Source organism: Centroberyx affinis, unplaced genomic scaffold, assembly GCF_046629955.1.
Source record: "Centroberyx affinis isolate AG114_WGS23_722 - 3 ecotype Tasmania unplaced genomic scaffold, CSIRO-AGI_Caff_v1 ptg002184l_1, whole genome shotgun sequence".
NCBI classification, from domain to species: domain Eukaryota; kingdom Metazoa; phylum Chordata; class Actinopteri; order Beryciformes; family Berycidae; genus Centroberyx; species Centroberyx affinis.
Window position 1 is genome coordinate 34,216 of NW_027280492.1, and position 18,451 is coordinate 52,666.

The following is an 18,451-nucleotide window of genomic DNA, read 5'->3' on the forward strand; positions in this document are numbered from 1 at the left end:
TCCTGCAGACACAGAGACCAGGAACATCTTGTTTTTGAGCAGAATGTAAAGACAGCCACTGCAAAATACCATGAAGGGCAGAGAAATAGGTTTCTGCTCTTCTGTCGCCTTTTGGAGGAAAATAAATTGTTTTGTACCCAGTTTGAATTTGAGTGACTTATCTGAAAAGTCAGTTTCTCAAAACATGGATACAGAAGGATAAAAGGAAGGAAGGAAAGTAAGAAAGAAGGATGGAAGGAAGGAAGGAAGGAAGGAGTAAACCAATTCTGCATTCCAGGGCATTATAGAGATTAACCTCATGTTCATATAGTTGAACTGACCTTGTCATCTTATCAATTATTGATTGCTAACACTTAACTTGACACCAACTCATAGATGCAGAGCAGAGTCCTAAAAACCCAAACTGTGAATGACCGTTGAAATGACCTCACATTACTTCCCTTAGTCCACAACAGAGAGCGGAGGGGACGCTGTTCAGTGTCCAGGCGAGCAGTTTATTCTCAAAGCAAAGCCTTGGATACTTGCGTTCTCTCTAAGGGGATCCCCTTTCCCCTTAAATCCTAGAGAGAGGCTATAAATAATCTTCTGAGGTCATCCCTAACGTGTAATTAATTTTCAGCAGTAGTTCCCTGGTGATGAAGGGCTGGAGTGTTGTGACAACCCCCTCCATCAAGCCCATCACCTGTTGGACTCATGCTATGCCTGTTTTCCCAGCAGTAATCTGATACCAGGCCCACAGTCCTGGCACGCATGGGCACCACGAAGACACCAGACAAAGACGTTTTAACAGTACAGACCTCCTTCACATTTATGGAGTTTTTATTTCATGCACTTTAGGAGCTATAATGTGATCTTAGAACTACAGTTGAAGATTACCTGAATCTATCTATCAACCCTCTAACCTCTCCTCCAAAACCCAAAGTAGATGGAACTATCCCCTCAAAAATCCTGATCTCTCCAAAACAGGAACCCGGCTGCCACCACCACAAACAAGCCACTATGAAACAGGGGTGTTAAACTGTGACCACCTCAATGAACCCAAACCATTAACTCCATGACAATGATACAAGAAATTCAGTTTATTTTATCTCTTTATTTTTGTTTTCACAATAGAGGCAGTTAGTCAAAACATTAGATAACATGTTTCTAAAAAGCGACCAATTTCTTATCAGCGTCCAACTGTCACTACACCTGCAACCTTAAGCGATGCATTTTCCTATGCAAACTCCACCTTTTCAGATTATTCCACACATGGAAAATGCCCCCCTGTCCCGTGCCAAAAGGCCTGCTTCTGCATACATGTTTCCATGACACCAAGAGGAGAGACGAGGGGGGAAAAAGCCTAGCCCAGCTAACACTGTATGTGGAAACTCTTACCCGCAGAGGCGACAGGGCAAAGCATTGTTTTTACAGGTAGTCCCATGAACCCCTTTGTAACAGGAAATGAGGTCATTTTGGTACAACAATCAACACATGAGACCGCTACTGAAAGCTGAACTGGTATAAATGTCAGTACAGCCTGGCCCCTGCTGGGAACCGCTATCATTGTCTCTGCTATGCTAGTAAGAAAGAAACAAAAACTGTAGGACTGTAGGAATATGGTATTAATTAGGATGAGGAGTAACTTGCCTGCCATGATGGGGGTTTGACATTTGCCACAAGCGGGGACTTTTACATGATTCACTTAATTGTCCATTGGGGAGCAGGGTACATGGACAGGAAGTGATTCTACTTCCTTTCCCAGATTTGCAAAAACACAAATTCCTCTCATTCCCACCAGGTCTGCAACACAAACCTCTACCCCCACACTCACACACGCAAGCTCTCAAGTCTTGCTTGACCATGTGAGCTCGAGGCAGAAGAGAAGTTCAGCAAGAACTCTTTGTTGGAACAGCGTCTGTTGGGGAATGCTTCATAAAGTCAAAAGATGGCAGGTATAATTTAAAGGATAGGTTCGGCGATTTTGGACATATATATAATTTGTCTCTTACATACCTGTAGAACTTGGACCCACAGACAATATTGGCTCCCGAGTCAGCTGTCAGTTGAAACAGCGAGCTCCCGTTGCTAGCATCTAACAATCAGTCTAAATGGGGTATGCATTGTGTCCAAACCACAGTCAAACGCATACAAATGTATTTATACTCACTGCGGTTTCGTATTGTTTGTTTACTGGTGGGCGCATGAAGATTAAAGAGGCAACCAAAGGCTGAGAATAGTGGCTACCATGAGATGCTAGCACAAAGACAGAAGCAATCAACCAGAAAAGGAAATGGAGACACTTTCCCAAAAAGCAACACAACCAATCATGTGATATTTTAGACCAAATGAAGACGATCACACGCTGGAGGCTGCTGTGCTGAACTCCACCAGTTCGGCCAGCAAGCCTGTGCACGCTGCAGAGGCCGAAGCCAATGTGGCACACTGTCTTCTCTGCAGGCAAGTCCTTTTGTGCAAAACCACCTGAATTTTGTTTCCGCAGCAAGTGTACTGACAAGTACGCCGTCAAAGGCTGAGAGAAAGGAATGGACAGAAATAACTGTAGGAAGTGCCGACACATCTGGCTCATTATCCTGTGACAAGATGTATTTTGCCGATGTGACTGTCACCTCCAAAGTTTTTTTCCCATGCAAGCTTCCTTGCCACATCCTGAACATTCACACACATATACACTCGCATTGAGGATTTCCAGATGAGTCAGCTATTGTAGGAAATACTCTCTATCACATAAAGAGACATGTACATATCTTTTCTGGCTTCCTTAGAATGTGCTGTTCTTCCCAGAGTTATCTCATCCCACATTGGAGGTTGGCCAAAGTAGAGAAGAGGGAATAAAACGATTAATGGAAATCTAGGTAACTCCCTTCATATTTCACACTCTGTCTCCACTGGTACATCCCAAAAGGAAGAGAAAAATACAGAGGAAAGTGTTTCCATAGTTGATGACACTATGCACTGCAGGGAATATGATTTACTGAGTCGGTACTGGGTTGACAACTTAGAATATGACAGGTTGACATTGAAGCCAAGGGCAGGATTGTTGCTTTAATTACGTTTTCTATGTGCACGTAGTAACACAATATTACAATAGCATTATTGTAATGACATAATGTTACTGCACTAGAGGGATGATATCACCATCTATCCATCAGCATCAGTCCTGAAGCTTGCCACCTTTGGTCCCATTAACGTCATCCGCTGTGACTCTCCAGGAGCCATTTCAGACTAAAAAAAGAGAAGGGATCATGAAGAATTTCCGAAACAAGTAAAGACAGTTTAACGCTAAAATTACACACAGCTTTCACCAAATCAAAAGCAGCCAGTGTAAAGAGATATCTTTTGTTGACATTAATCAAAAGCCTCATCAAAGCCATAAGGGCCAGACACGGTATACAGAACATCGCAGCTTCCACTTTCCCCAGATACTTCTCACATGAAGTCACCTCTTTTCTCTCCTTGTGTAAGATAGAAAACATTCAGATGAGGTTATCCCCTGGTTGTTGTAAAGAGACTATTGTAAGCATATAGACATTCAAACTTCCACCTCAAGCAGGGCTGGGCGCACAGCCAACTGCTTAGCTAATGGGATGGTTTCCATTACAGGACTGAAAGGAAACAAGAACAGTAAAAAAAAAAAAAAGTAACAACATGTAAGATTAAAAAACATCACAGGGAAACATGCCCCTTTTCCTGCAATTTTCATACTGTTTCGGCGTCTTACAAGTTGTTGTTAGGGAACTTGGATGTAAAGATGACGGAGATGTCCTTGGAGACCAGCAGGCAAGGCAAGACGCACCATATTTCACACAGCTGGGGACACACAGCTGTTTTTCTGGTTCTGCTGGGAGTAGCTTGGCGATGCTGTCATGCTTTGCTTTCGTTTCCCTTTTTGCTTGTTCTGGCAGTGCCATCTCATACCCTGGGGTTGATGACATAATTGAAATCCTCTGGTTCTGGCTCCACTGTGCCCACGTTCAGACCTATTTCAACCCTGGATCACGTTCAGTCCTAGCAACGTCACAATGTCAACTGAATCACAGACAGCTCAGCGTTCATCTCAGTTGCACGTACGCACACCAAAATGCACGAGCTACATTTTGATAGTGACACTAATGACTGTCTTGTACTTCATTCAGAATTGAGCTGGGGATAGAAACGTGGTGTGCATAAATGTGAATAGGTTCATCATACAGTACTGCTAAACAAAACTAATGCCATAGAAATGTATTTCTCATCTGTTGCACCTGAAGTTTCCCTACATTATCAGAGACCCCTGAATATATAAATATCAGATGTGAATACAATGTATATTAGAGAACAGAGCATATAACAGTACATTGATTTAGTGGTTTGGCATAGGAAGCTAAACAGCACTAAAGTCATTGGATCAGATGTTTAGACAAATTGAGGGGAAGATATTGATGGAATTATGTTTTCATCAGTGGGCCCAAGGAGACAGACGCAGACGTTCGAACAACCACAGTTTGTTGCAGACTAACAAGATACACCTCAGCGGACCTCATAACTCATGTGTTTCACATTCATCTTTAATGCATACATTGTGTCTTCCTCCTGGTGTCTTGGGAGGACATTTGGATCCTCTCTGTGCTGAGAGCACAGAGTGAACTTTATGCCGGAGGGTCTGCATGTCCCTCCTCGGTTCAGCCAGCATGTGAAGACCGGAGCAGACTAGTGAAAAATACCATGGGCCAGTTTTATGAATAGTGCCATTTAAAGGGGATTGGGCTTGGTGAAGCCTTAATGATGGCATAGCACAGAGGGGGAGAGAGAGAGAGAGAGAGAGAGAGAGAGAGAGAGGAGAGAGAGAGAGAGAGAGAGAGAGAGAGAGAGAGAGAGGGAGAGAGAGAGAGAGAGAGAGAGAGAGAGAGAGAGAGAGAGGGAGCATTCTTTCCAGGCGCTGCAGCAGTGCTTCCAGACTGGTAGACTGGAGTGGAGTGGTGTGGCAACTTTCCATTTGGACTTCACTTAAGTCGCTCCTGATGCCCAGTCGCTCTCTCCAAAGCTCTGTCCATTGACAACAGCAAAGTAGTAGAGCCCAGACTAAAGTGGGTGATTTTATACAGTATATCTGTGAATAAGTAGAGCGCTGGTTATCACAGTCAGGCTGTGTGATGGCTGTGGGAGTCGAGCCTCCAGACATTCCTCTGATGATGATGATGGGTTTTTAATCTCCTCTTAAAGTCTTTCCACAGGCCCGCGAGTCATGATGGGCTCCATCATCAGCGCTGACGCTATCAGCCTGGCTGAGTTCTTCCGGCCATTGGTGAGGTTAAACAATAGATAGACACCGGCCGGAAAGGCTAAACACACATTGCATGGTTCACAGATGTGGACCGCTGCCACAATTGTTCTAGAGGTTCCAGAGGTAATTCCTATCTGCATATTTGTGTATGTGTGTGTGTGTGTGTGTGTGTGTGTGTGTGTGTGTGTGTGTGTGTGTGTGGTCTTGCCTAATGCATATGCTCTGACTAACTCTGGCTAACTGAATAATGGCACACAAAAACACACATTGGCACAGAAGAGGTTGGGAATTTTAATCAGACAATTTCTAGTTTGGACTAATTAGTGATGAGACGTGTCTGTATTAACAATATGGTCACACACAATAGCAGCAAGACAATAGCTATGTTTGAAAAAGTCACACAAACTCTGATGTGACTTTCTTATTTGTACATCGCTACCAGTGTTTGCTTTGCAGCACTAGCTGAAGGGAAACAAATGTCAAAACAGTGTGTCTGCATCCTGATCCCCAAACACAGACCTCAGAGCTGTGTGGGTTACATTGGCAAATGATCGCTCATAGGAAGCCACTTCTGGCCGAGGCGCGCAGGGAATAGAGGGGAGACATTGTGTCACTTTACCCAGCTAGCCACTTCCTGCTATTCAAGTGAAAGGAGAAACAATATTTTGGCTTACCCACTGAAAAGTGAGAGGCACCCGACGAGAGATAAGGAAAAGGGTAGTATCTGCTTGTGGAGGGGAGTGCAAACGATTGAATGTGTTTATTTATTGACACAGATCACTGAGGGCTTGATTAGTCTGCTCTAGGAGGACAGTGAGAGTGAAATACAGAGTTGTCTGATGAAAGAGGCTCCTTATCCAGCGTGCGTCAGATAGGTAAATAAACAAGGGGTCAGTCCAGCCTGCTATAGTAAGCTCTGTTAATATCTCCACTGTTACTAGAACTCATTTATATGGGAGAGCTTTGGATGAGACGTAGATGCTGACCACACTGTGTTGGAAAACCTTGTTGGTTAACCTCCACTACAGCTGAGTGATCTGCTGCTTTCACAGGCGATTCATTTCTACAAGAAACAACAGGAGATTTCAGATGAAAGGCTGGAATGACACAGATACAGAGAGAGCAGGTTGTGTTTAGCATGAATGTACTGAATTTATACTGCCATCAAGTGGTCACCTGCTGTGCTTCACCCTGCAGACACATTGGTCAATGTCATGACTCCAGTGTCTCAGTGAGAACAAAGGCTTTTCCTTTTCTGCTCTCTTCTGTCTCCCCTTATTGTAACTACTCACAGTCTAAACCAGATTTACCAACTCCTTGGCACAATACCATGCATAACATCATTTTTCAATTAAGCTTGGTAGTAATCAAACGGATAAAAAAAACAGGAAAAGCTCTATGTATACATTCAAGAAATTTCTTGGATTAGAAATTATATTTTCAGTCTGTATACTTTGAAAACAAATTCTAACCCCTTCCAATTATCCCTCAAACTGATAATGTTCATCATTCATAAATACTATGGGGTTTGTAAGAGGGAAGGTATCATCAGTATTATCTACAGGGAGTGAGAAACAGGGACAATAGATGTATATGGAAGCTACTGTAAAAGCTTCCTCTACCAGTATATAGTATTCCCATATACCTTAGTACAGTAAAACCACAAAAATGGTTATTGAATAGTATGCTTCTGTAAACTGATTTAATATGAATATCATCCCACTCACTTGGAGCTACAGTGACCCCTGTGTGTTGGGAATCCTGCCAAAGCAAGGTCATGGGAGTGAGACATTACAGTCAATAGCAGCATAACCTGTAGCCTTAAGTCCTGAGATCATGTTCAGAATGAAAGATTTATCAACTCATGGCAGAAGCACAGCAAACAATAACATTCATCTTTTTTTGAAATGAGTATTTTATTTTTGTATAAAAACCTTTTTGTCCACTTTAGGCAACAGTTAGCATGAGAGTAGTTCTCACAGCTTTTATATGAAGTCTAACTTTATCAGTCTTTTCCACAATCACACACCCCTTTCACACACAGAGAAACACACAATCACGTAGTGTATTGGAGTTAATTTGGTGCAGTGGTCCCAAACCTAAGTCTATTAGTAGAAAGCCAAGGACAAAGACTCAACAATAGGCAGCTTGTAATTATCATTACTTCAAGGATGGTACTATGTCAAGGCATGTCAAGCAAACACAGAGGACCACAATAAATCCACAGCCTCACAATAACAATAGGAGACTGATTTCTGAAACTCTGGTGGATGAATGCATCATTTAATTAGGTTTGAAACCACTGCTTTGGTGCAACTCTTAAGCAGGTTTATATTAAGACAATAAAAAGGCAAAGAAATACATCAGACATCTCATACACAGCAGCACATCCTGTGTTAGGCAAGCTGTTACAGAAAGCAACAGCCATAATAACAGGCAACACAACAAAGGATTGATTTTGTGTAAGAAGAGTCGGCACACTTATGTAGATCAGTATTAATCAGACATAGCATAAAAAAGACATTTAAAGACCAGAAATGTTATAGGATTGCATTTACATATTCAATGACAAAACACTTCATTCCATAATCACCACAATTAATGATTTGCAGTGCAATAGCTATTGCATTCCTACAAGAGGCTCTCACATACACTTACTTCTTATATCAGCCATCAAGAAACGTCTCCTTGAAATCACATTTATCGTGATGGTAGAAAAGAAAAGCTAAATTGTAAAACTATAACAACAGCACCTTTCAGGAATAAAATATCTATCCTTACTAATATATCTCCTACTCCCCCAGTCTCCCATTCTCGAATACATAAACATGTACATGTACGGAGATGCACACACACCATTCTCTCTCTCATAGACACACACACACATACACAGATTAAACATAAAAAATACAAATTCAGATTGTTGTCATAGTTTGTTCCATAAATTAGTAACATCACATAATTTCGTATAACTACTTTAAACAGCACAGGCTGTAATTTTCTTTGACTCTTTAAATGCTATTTTCTTCATATGAAATTTGACTTGATTCAGAATAATCTCTTTCCTTACAGTACAACCCATTAAAAGAGGTGAAGATACAAGACTAGGATGACCTATTCTGTCATTTCAGCATAAACATGACATGAATGACTACATGGCATTACAGTCTCAACACCGGCTAGAAAGAAATAACATTTCCTTTCATTCAAAGAACACAAAGACTGCAACGACGTCAGCTTGCTCAAAACCAACAGTATCTAATCCACAAAAGACACATTACTGAAAGAAGTGTAATATCATAAGCATTGCAATGGTCACTATTACAGGTAAACTAGTCTTTTTGATAAATAAACTGCATTTGCGTGAGCAGTCCAAGGTGAGCCACAGTAACAGCTAAGGCCAGTGCTAGTCTGCTGCTCTCAGCTGGTTTACCTTCATGTCTCACTGCAGCAGAGAGCCACAACACTCTGTGCCCTCGGTTCACAATGTGCATACAGATCAAAAAAGCAGCAACCTTGGCTCTGTCTTGCCCATTGCAAATGCATATACAGTACACAAAAACAAGTATTTCCAGGATTATTAGGTCTATTCTCAGAGGGGGATACTATCAGTGGCCTTAATTTGGCTTGAAAGACTACAGCACATTTTTGCTGTAATGGAAAGTGAGCCGGTCTGTAGCTAACTGCACTAGCTTCTCGCACGCTGCAGAAAACAATTTGTGTTCAGTGTTGATAGCTTTATACATTACCAGACAAAAGGCTTATGTTAGCATTCACACGTTACATTTTCTATTTGCTGCACTGGAAATTAACAAAGCACTACTTGCTGTAGTTTTTCATCAAAAAATGACTCCTACACACAAGTGGGTTTTTTCCATTAAGGCCGCGATCGTCACCCCCATTAAAATTACAATGTTTCCTTGTAACTGCTTCCATACGACTACTGGGGAGTGATCTGTGTGTGCTTTCAGCATTCCCCCTCCCTCATTGTAATACTCAAGCTTATTCTCCAAATAATTCAATGACAGTCACTACTAAAGATTGCAACATGTAACATCATTCTTGATGATAGCAGTAATAAACGTGAAATGTGTAATTTATTCATCTTAGATGAAGCTATTGTGCAAAACATCTGCGGAGAAGCTAGTACTAAACCTCGGGAGGCAGTCGATCCATTTCTCCCTCCTTGGCCAAGCAGGCCTCCCCTTGGCACCGCTCCTCGGAGAGGCTCTGCTGGGGACACGAGGGCCTCTCCTCCACTCCCTTCTCACATTCCTCTGAGCATAGAATCACATTGGGCGAAGACTTGCCCAAACTCTGCCTGCAGGTGATGTCTCCATGCTTATCATCCTTAGACTCCTCTAATCCTCCTTGTTTTCTCTCCACACGCTCGCCTCCTCCCACCTCTTGTTCTCTGGCTGTACACTCCTCCTGCTCAGCCTCCTCTTCCCTGGGCAGAGACTCAAAGGCCCCAGTCTCTATAGGACTGAGCTGGTAGTAGAGCAGAGAGGCTGAGTCTTTGAGGAGATCGGGGGGGCTCTCCTCCTGGGTGTCGGTGATGCAAAGCACCGTGGCCCCCGTGGGGAACGGTCCCTGCAGGAGGACCTGCTCCACCCCCTCCACCCCTGCCTGCTCAGGCAGCTCCCCTCCCAAGGCACTGGGCAGGAGGCAGAGAGGCTGCTCCCCGAGAGCTGTGGTGCCCAGCTCGCGCTGCACCGTCTCCCCTTCGGCCTCCTCCCTCTCCCTCCTCTCCTGCTCCTCTGCGCTCTGCAGGTGCAACACAGCTGTCTCATTCTCTCGCTCCAGAATGTCCTGCTCTGCCAGGAGATCCTGAACCTCCACGACTGTCTGCACCTCGCTCTCCTCCAGCTCAGAGTCTAGGCCAGCTACTGAGGACAGGTCTGGAGAAGGAGGGCAAGTGGACGAGGGTGAGGATATCAGGTCGGACTCAGCATACTGTTCCCCGGCCCCCTGTCCCAGCATCCTCCTCTTCTCCAGGTCCAGCTTCATGATGGTGTGCAGGTAGTGAGTTCGGACACGTAGAGGGTTGAACTCAATACGGCCTGCTGAGTTGCCACAGCCATCCCTAGAGCAGCCACATGGGAAGGACATCCGATCCACCTGGGGAAATAAGCAGATGTGGACATAAGGATTTCAGCTTCAGTTTTATTTTATTTCTACAGGAAAAAGTAGAATAAAGTGCATATTAATGCACAAATCCAACTGGGGTTGCAATTAATTTACTGGGCCAGACTCAATTACATAACTGTCTCCTGTTCTGCAAAAGGAGAACTCTGAAGAATGGTAGATGATGCAGTACAAGGGGGACAATTAAGGTATACAAATAGGAGAAGATAGAGTGAGAAAGCAGGCAGAGAGTGTCTGATACAGAAAAAATACTTGCATATATGGCTTTCAATTAAAAAGTAAAGAAGGAATAGATTTTCTTGTGAGCAATGAAGGGAGTGTGAGAGTGTGATCCTTAAACACTTAGCAAGGCATACGATGCATAATGGATCTCTCCTTTCTGCACATGCACAAGCCAACAATCATTACCTGGCACTTAATGCCGGCCTGGCTGCAGCCACAGTGGCGAGGGTCACAGTACAAGCGGCAGTCGCAGCCGCACTCCTCCCGTGAGAGGCGGATGGCTCGGAGCTCGGCTTTCTCCCGGGCGTCTATGCGGGCGATGCCGGAGGCTCGCAGCAGGGCCCGGCGGCGCTTGGTGGGCAGCGGCTGGAGGAAGAAACAGTCGTCCACCTCCACCCCTTCCACATCCAGGTCCTCGTCCGACACGTCCTCCAGCGTCAGCAGGTCCGCCTGGGCGCACTCCACCGTGCCGTTCCGTGTCAGCTGTGTAGGAGAGGTGGAGGATGGCAGCGTGAGCGTTAGACAGTGAAGAGGCTGATTCATTATTTTAAAGCTCAAGTGCTGGATAAGAATCCCCCTTCTAAAGACTGATACTTCAAAAACAGCCTCATTTGTGGCATTCCACACTAGGACTTTCAGATAGAGTTATAATCAGTATTTCAAGTGAGGCTGCTGATTGGGCCCGATTTTGCCCAGACACTTGTCCTATACTTCAGCCTGATCTCATATCAAATTCATAGTTATAGTTACAAAAAGTAATGCACCCTAATTTTGTATGATATTCTACAAATTGAGCGAAACAGGAGGCAGTGCTCACTTGTCTGAAACAGGCAGTAGCTTGACATTGAAATAGCATGTTGGAAAGTAAGGGTGTGCAGCTTTGGGTGGTGAACACCTTCATCTTTTGCCTTCATCTTTTAAAACAGGGGTTATCAGGCCACTCCTGGACCCTAACCTGACCCCCGATTTGATCAGCAACTACAGACCAATCACAAATATGCCATTCTTTTCAAAACTCCTTGAAAAAGCAGTGGCTCAGCAACTCATAGATCACCTTTCATCCAATAATCTGTATGAACCTCATCAATCCGGCTTCAGAAAATTCTACAGCACAGAAACTGCTCTGACTAAAGTGGTAAATGATTTACTACTTGCTTCAGCCTCTGGCTCAGTTTCAATACTGGTGCTCTTAGACCTCATTGCAGCATTCGACACGATTGATCACTACATTCTATTTGATCATCTAGAAATTTATATTGGTCTCACTGACACTGCTCTCTCCTGGTTTAGATCATATTTAACTGACAGATCTCACTTTGTTTTACACAACAACTGTTCATCAGACCACACTAAGGTCAGTTATGGTGTGCCACAGGGATCTGTGCTTGGCCCTATTCTTTTCTCTATTTACATGTTGCCCCTTGGTACATTAATGAATCGTTACAAAGTAGGTTTCCATTCCTATGCAGATGATACTCAGCTTTACATCTCCATTAAGCCTGACGCCTGTCATCAACTGGTGAAGCTGGAAGAATGCCTATTAGAAATCAAACAATGGATGTCATCTAATTTCCTCCTTTTAAATGCTGAGAAAACTGAAATGTTAGTTCTTGGTCCAAAGCAGATTAGAAACAAATTAATTGATCTCACTCTGAACTTAGCTGGTTCCACAATTTCACAAAGCCGTAGTGTTAGAAATCTCGGTGTCCTATTTGATCCAAATCTCTCTTTTGGTAAACATATCAACGACATTACAAAGACTGCATATTTCCATTTATGAAATATTGCCAAGATCTGTCCCATTCTTTCCATGGCTGATGCTGAAGCACTTGTTCATGCATTTGTGTCATCTAGGCTTGACTATTGTAACACCCTTTTCTCTGGCTTACCTAAATTACAACTTGTACAAAATACTGCTGCTAGGATATTAACCAAGACTAGAAAATTTGATCATACTACCCTTGTTCTTATTTCATTACATTGGCTCCCTGTACATGCTAGATCTGACTTCAAGATTCTACTTTTAACTTACTAGAAATAACCGCCTCGCGCTTGTATGCCTCTGCCAACAAGTCAAGTTGCAGTTTACATCCATGTCTGTCCAGACTCATAAAATATATGTCGTGAAGACTTTGAAGGAATTTAATAAGAGGTATTAAGTGTATTTTTTGGTGAAATGGAAGTTATCACTATATTGACATGTATGATTCCAGTGAATAATTTCCAGTGAGAAACATGCTGTCTTCACTTAGAGACTATTTTTACAGAGGAGTACAGAGAACTGATAGAGAGCTTCGTCACATGGTGCAACGACAATCACCTGAAGCTCAATATCAGCAAAACCAATGAGATTGTGGTGGACTACCAGAGGAACAGGAGCCCCCTGTCCTGGTTGTCATCCAGGACAGGGACAAGTATGAACAAGTATCTTGGGGTCCAAATCAATAAAAAACTGGACTGGACTCACAACACTGAAGCCTTCTTCAATTAAGTTAATAGTTAATAGCCTACGTGTAGACTATGTAAGATGTATCATGTTAGTTGCTGTTAGTTGTTGTTATCTAGATTGTGCTGGATCAGTGTATGCTAAAGCCATATGGTTTGTTTGTATGCCTGGATCTTGTCATCTTGGCAAAGCTAATTAGCCAGCCAATACTGTTTTGTCATTTTTTTATTTGCAAATTAAATTAGAAAACTGTACAGTCATGTACCTGAACATGTTAAAAGACATACGTGTGTTCAATTTGGCCGCTGATCACTGAGACATATTTACAAGTTGAGATCAAGCAGCTGAGAACCATGCAAAAAATAACAAAAAATGGATGGAGGGTTGAACTATAGAAAGACAGACTGTTTGTGCTCAATAAATATGTTACAATTTTTTCTAACAATATAGCCTATATTTTTTAAAAATCACGTCTAATTTTTCCAAAGAAACTAAATAAAAGCTGTCAACACAGTAATCCCAACACAACTCTCTTTTTCTAAACAATTAGGCTACAACATAAATAGTTGTCCAGTAAAATTTATTGAACATATATAATTAATGTGATTATTAGGTCAACTTAAAGGATTTTGGTGTCTGCAAAAGTAGGTGACAGCACTTCCACCGTTTTTGTAGAATGACCCAAGATCGTTTTCTCAGCTACAGTGGTAAGCAAAACATTATGATGTCACAGTGAAGTTGACCTTTGAACTTTTGGATATAAAATGTCATCACTTCATCATTTTATCCTATTAGACATTTGTGTGAAATGTTGTCATAATTAGCGCATGAATTCTTGAGTTATGGCCAAAAACGTCTTTTGTGAGGTCACAATGACCTTGACCTTTGACCTTTGACCACCAAATTCTAATCAGTTCATCCTTGAGTCCAAGTGGACGTTTGTGCCAAATTTGAAGAAATTCCCTCCAGGCGTTCCTGAGATATCGTGTTCATGAGGATGGGACAGAAGTATGGAAGTACGGACGGACGGAAGTACAGACGGACGGACGGACAACCCGAAAGCATAATAAAATATTACATGGACCTGCACCATCCTACTTATCACCTCTAGTCACTCCTCATATACCTGTTAGGGCTCTACGATCACAAAATGCCGGTCTCCTGACTATTCCAAAAATAAATAAAACATCAGTAGGTGGCAGGGCTTTCTCTTATCAAGCCCCCTCTTCTCTGGAATCGCCTTCCTATCCAAATTCAAGAGGCTAGCTCGGTTGACTCATTCAAAAGTAAACTCAAAACACATCTATTCGCATTAGCCTTCAACCTCATTTAGTCTGCTCTAAACTACGGTTATCCAGCTTATATTCAGTTTTATGTGCGCATGGTTACGTATGTACTGTATGTTACAAATTTTTGTGTTTTCATCTGTATCCAGGTATGGATGTACAGGAGTTTTATGTGCATATTGTGTATAGTTGTATTTTACCTCACTTTTTATATTTTTAAATATTTTAAATATTTTGTTTATAATGTTTTATACATAGTTTATCTCACTTTTTACATTTTTATATATTTTGCTAATGTTGGTCATTATTGTTTTATTTTATGTACAGCCTTTTGAGACATATTTTGTAATATCAGGCTATAATAAACTTTGACTTGACTTGACTTGAACAGGTGGATCCATTTACCTTCAACTCTGAGAAGAAGGTTTCTGCTGTGAGTTTTCATTTTCAACAACATTTTTTCTTATTTAACCATGACAAAACCCAAAACCCAACCTTAACCAAATTGTGAGAAAACGTTGTATACCTGAGTCAAAGAGAGGTACTTTTGAACACAGGTTATTATTCATCTATGATTATTATTGCATATCCCATCCTTTTAATCCACTGATCAATCCCACGCTCTTGGATAAAATGTGTGAACTTACCTTCATCTTGCGGGCGTTGAGCTTCTCTTGGCGCAGGTGCTGGCGCAGAGTGTGCCGGTGGCTGCTTTCCTGCTCGCGGGCGAACTCGCCCAGTGTGTAGTGTCTGATGGAGGAGTGGTGGCGGGCCATGCCCAGGGAGCTGCCCCCCTGGCTGGGCACGCTGGTGAAGCCCTGCCGCCGGGGGAAGTAATACACCGTCACCACATCAAAACGCACCCGCTTCCCCCCCGGTGACAGCTTGTGCTGTCTGAGGATGGAGGTTGCTGATACGTGCAGAAAGGAGAGTGGAGAGAGATGAGAGATTGCAATGTAATACCTGAGTAATAAAATCATCTTTTTTTTATAGCCTCTGTAACTGACCATTCCTTTCAGCAGCTAATTTGCTCTGAGTAGCCACTACAGTATATTGGTTTGATTGTGTATGCGTCAGCAGTTTGCCTTTGATCCTTACGTGTAAATGAAGTGCTAGAAGGGGGGTTGAGGCTATCGCAGCTGTCGGCGCTGTCACTGCTGGAAATGTCATCGTCAGAATCCTTAGGTGTAGAGAACGGAGAGCTGTTGTCCACCTCCTCATATCTTCGCTTGAGGCTGAGGGACGAACCTGCCTCCATGGAAACTTGGTGTCTGAGGGGGAAGACAGAGCAGCACACTTCCAGCAAGAGAAAGACTGAGGACACACACTTGGCACCAGCGTGGTGCGTATAAAACTGAACCCAAAGATGTGATGAATTGCAATCTTGAAACTCCATTTTATTAATGAAAGACAGTGGCTGATGACTTGTGGCACTAACGGCTTAATTTGCATCAAACAGGGTCAGCTGAGAAAAACCTAATTTATCGGTTTACAAACATGCAACAGTAACATCAAATATGGATTTGCAGCCACCTAAGAACAGCAGGATGATTGTTTCAGACTGTACCTGTGTAATGTCAGTTCTCAACACCACGGAAAAGGTGACATCAGCTTTTGGCCCCGTCTACTTTCATCTGTATTCCTGCCCCATCATTGCCCCCCCACCCCCACCCCCCATCTCACATGAAATCCTACTCTGAAATCATCAAGTCTGGGAACATCACCATGGCAACTAGGCAAGCACGGTTTATATGAACAGCCTTGAAGCAAATCATCTCTGTGGCTTCATGGTCTTTTGCTCTTAATTCTGCTCAAAACAGCAAGGGGGGGGGGGGGGGGGGGTATCAATAGCAGAGAATTTGAAAGCTCAAGGCAAGTCTGATCAATCACATCATCAGAAGAGGTTAAACAAGGAGGCACTGAAATAGATATGACTCATTGTATTCTGCAAGTATTCTGTCACCCCCACCTTTCTCAAAGTTTAGATGGGTATTGTTCTGACAAAATCCTAACAAAAACTCACTATATTACAGTGTGGCTATGGTACTCTACAGTGAGTTTATAGTACTTTGACCTTATTATATTTTTGCGTTCTATGGTATTAATAACATATTCCTATAGGGAGTTTTACTTTTGCTATAGTATTTGTATAGTATCCCTCTAAATGTATTGTAGGATTTCTATAGTTCTTCTTTTGAAAAGGGGTTCTATTGAGAAAACAACCCTACACCTGTATAAAACAAATCATCAACTGGGTTATCTCGTTAGGTGCTTGTATTGAAAGTAATGCATCTTTATTCCCAAATGGGACAGCTGCTGCAAATGAGCCATTATCCATTCAGTTTTTAAGTTGCTATTTGCAATACCGAGGTTATAAACTAGGCTAAATATAATACCAGAAGAGGCTGTAAGGAAGGACAGGCCTTTAGGACATATTGTCATGGCTATACCACCAGGACAGACCATTTCCCAATTGGGTTTCAGTATTTCATAAAACACAAACAGACCAGTCGGGGCTATGTTCTTTGACTAGGCTCAACATGTAACTTTCTTTGACAGCCGGCTCCTAAAACAAATTCAGGGATGCATGCAGTAATGTCCGTGATGAAAAATCACTGTAACATTCCTGTAATATTCCTATAGGGCCTTACAGTGTGTCTGCCGTAGTCAATAGTGAGTTTATAGTGACTTTATCGTACGTTATGGCATTTCTATCTCCTGCAGTATTCCTATGGGGTCTTCTAGCTTTGATGTGACATCTGTATGACTGGGTAAACCTTTAACGGATGCAGGAACTGACAACTAGACTGTTGGGGGAGGCTGGATGTATCAGTCTGACAGTCTACGGTTCGACCGCCCTCTCTCTCCAGAATACCAGGTCATCCCATTTTGCTAACACACAATGGCAAACCGCCCGGTTAATGAAATACTAAACCTTCTTACCTGGGGCAGAAACGGGGACCCTTATTCCAACCAACTCGCTGGTCGTTTCCTTTTCCAATGCGAGCTGCACATGAATCTTTAACGCCCTGCTGAGATGCTTTTTTCCTGCAAAACCGATATCCCTAAACCAGTATCCAGACTACTACAGGGGAGCAATGGTAACCCGAAGTGATCTGTCTGAAAGCTGCGTGATTGTCAATTTGTAACACTTATTTCGGAGCAAATTGGGCTACTTAGGCTCCATGCTCATTGTTCTACACACTGTAAGAAACATAGAAGCTGTCTATTAGTACTACGGGTGCTATTTAAATGTTGCATGCCTATCCATTTAAACCAAAGGGCAGACGGTGGGAAGAAGGACGTCATATAGGTTAGCTGAGATTTATTTCCATCATTATCGTCACAATATGAATGTAAACAGCCGAACGTCTTATCTTCCTGGTTTGAGCCTTGAATTGCTTCCAATGGAGAAATCCGCTGACATCTGTGTTCGTTTATCCTTTTCTCACAAGGGCGGGTTCAATCGGCTGAATTTTGCTTGCTGTCTTCTTGCATGAACGCGCACGGTCCTCTTTTATTTGGTGTCAGAATGTTGCAAAATTTTCTGACAAAATGACGCCTTTCTCCCCCCTTTACCCCTAGCCCGGTTTGTTACAATGTAACAATGGAGGAAGGAATTCTTCCCTGTAGCCATATATACTTATTGTGACATCACAGACATGCCCTGCGCCACGCATGCTGGGAAATGCAGTGATAATGGCTTCTTTGTTCATAATGTGCAGTCACAGTCGTGCAAAATTATCTCATGATACAGATTGTTTTTCTAAGTAAACCTCACATCATAATACATTCTGATTTACAGTGTATGACATGAACTAACTATATCATTATCCCTTGTCAAAAAAGCAGTTTCCATAGCAACAAAATGGCTATCCATATCCATACAGTAAACCTCCATATCCAGTGTCCAAAAAAGGAGATCTATGCGCAAAATATAAATGAAATCATTTGTCACCGTTGTGAGTTGCCTAAGGAGCTCGGGAAGGTTTAAGATAAGGCAACAACCTCAATATTTTCACAAAAGTGGTCCAATTTTAAGAATAGTGTAAAGAGGAATAGACAGAAGACAGACAATATATGGGT

At 42.5% G+C, this 18,451-nt stretch overlaps 1 protein-coding gene across 1 annotated transcript; it reads right to left on the reverse strand.

The window, feature by feature from the left end:
* Window positions 1-9,412: 9,412 nt before the first annotated feature.
* On the reverse strand, window positions 9,413-17,731 carry csrnp2 (cysteine-serine-rich nuclear protein 2). The gene is made up of 5 exons (XM_071532312.1): window positions 17,309-17,731; window positions 15,464-15,636; window positions 15,013-15,275; window positions 10,820-11,116; window positions 9,413-10,384 (listed from the first exon to the last, which is right to left on the reverse strand). Exons 2-5 carry the CDS (start codon window positions 15,621-15,623, stop codon window positions 9,413-9,415), a joined length of 1,692 nt encoding a protein of 563 aa, XP_071388413.1. The 5' UTR covers window positions 15,624-15,636; window positions 17,309-17,731.
* Between the last annotated feature and the right edge of the window lie 720 nt (window positions 17,732-18,451).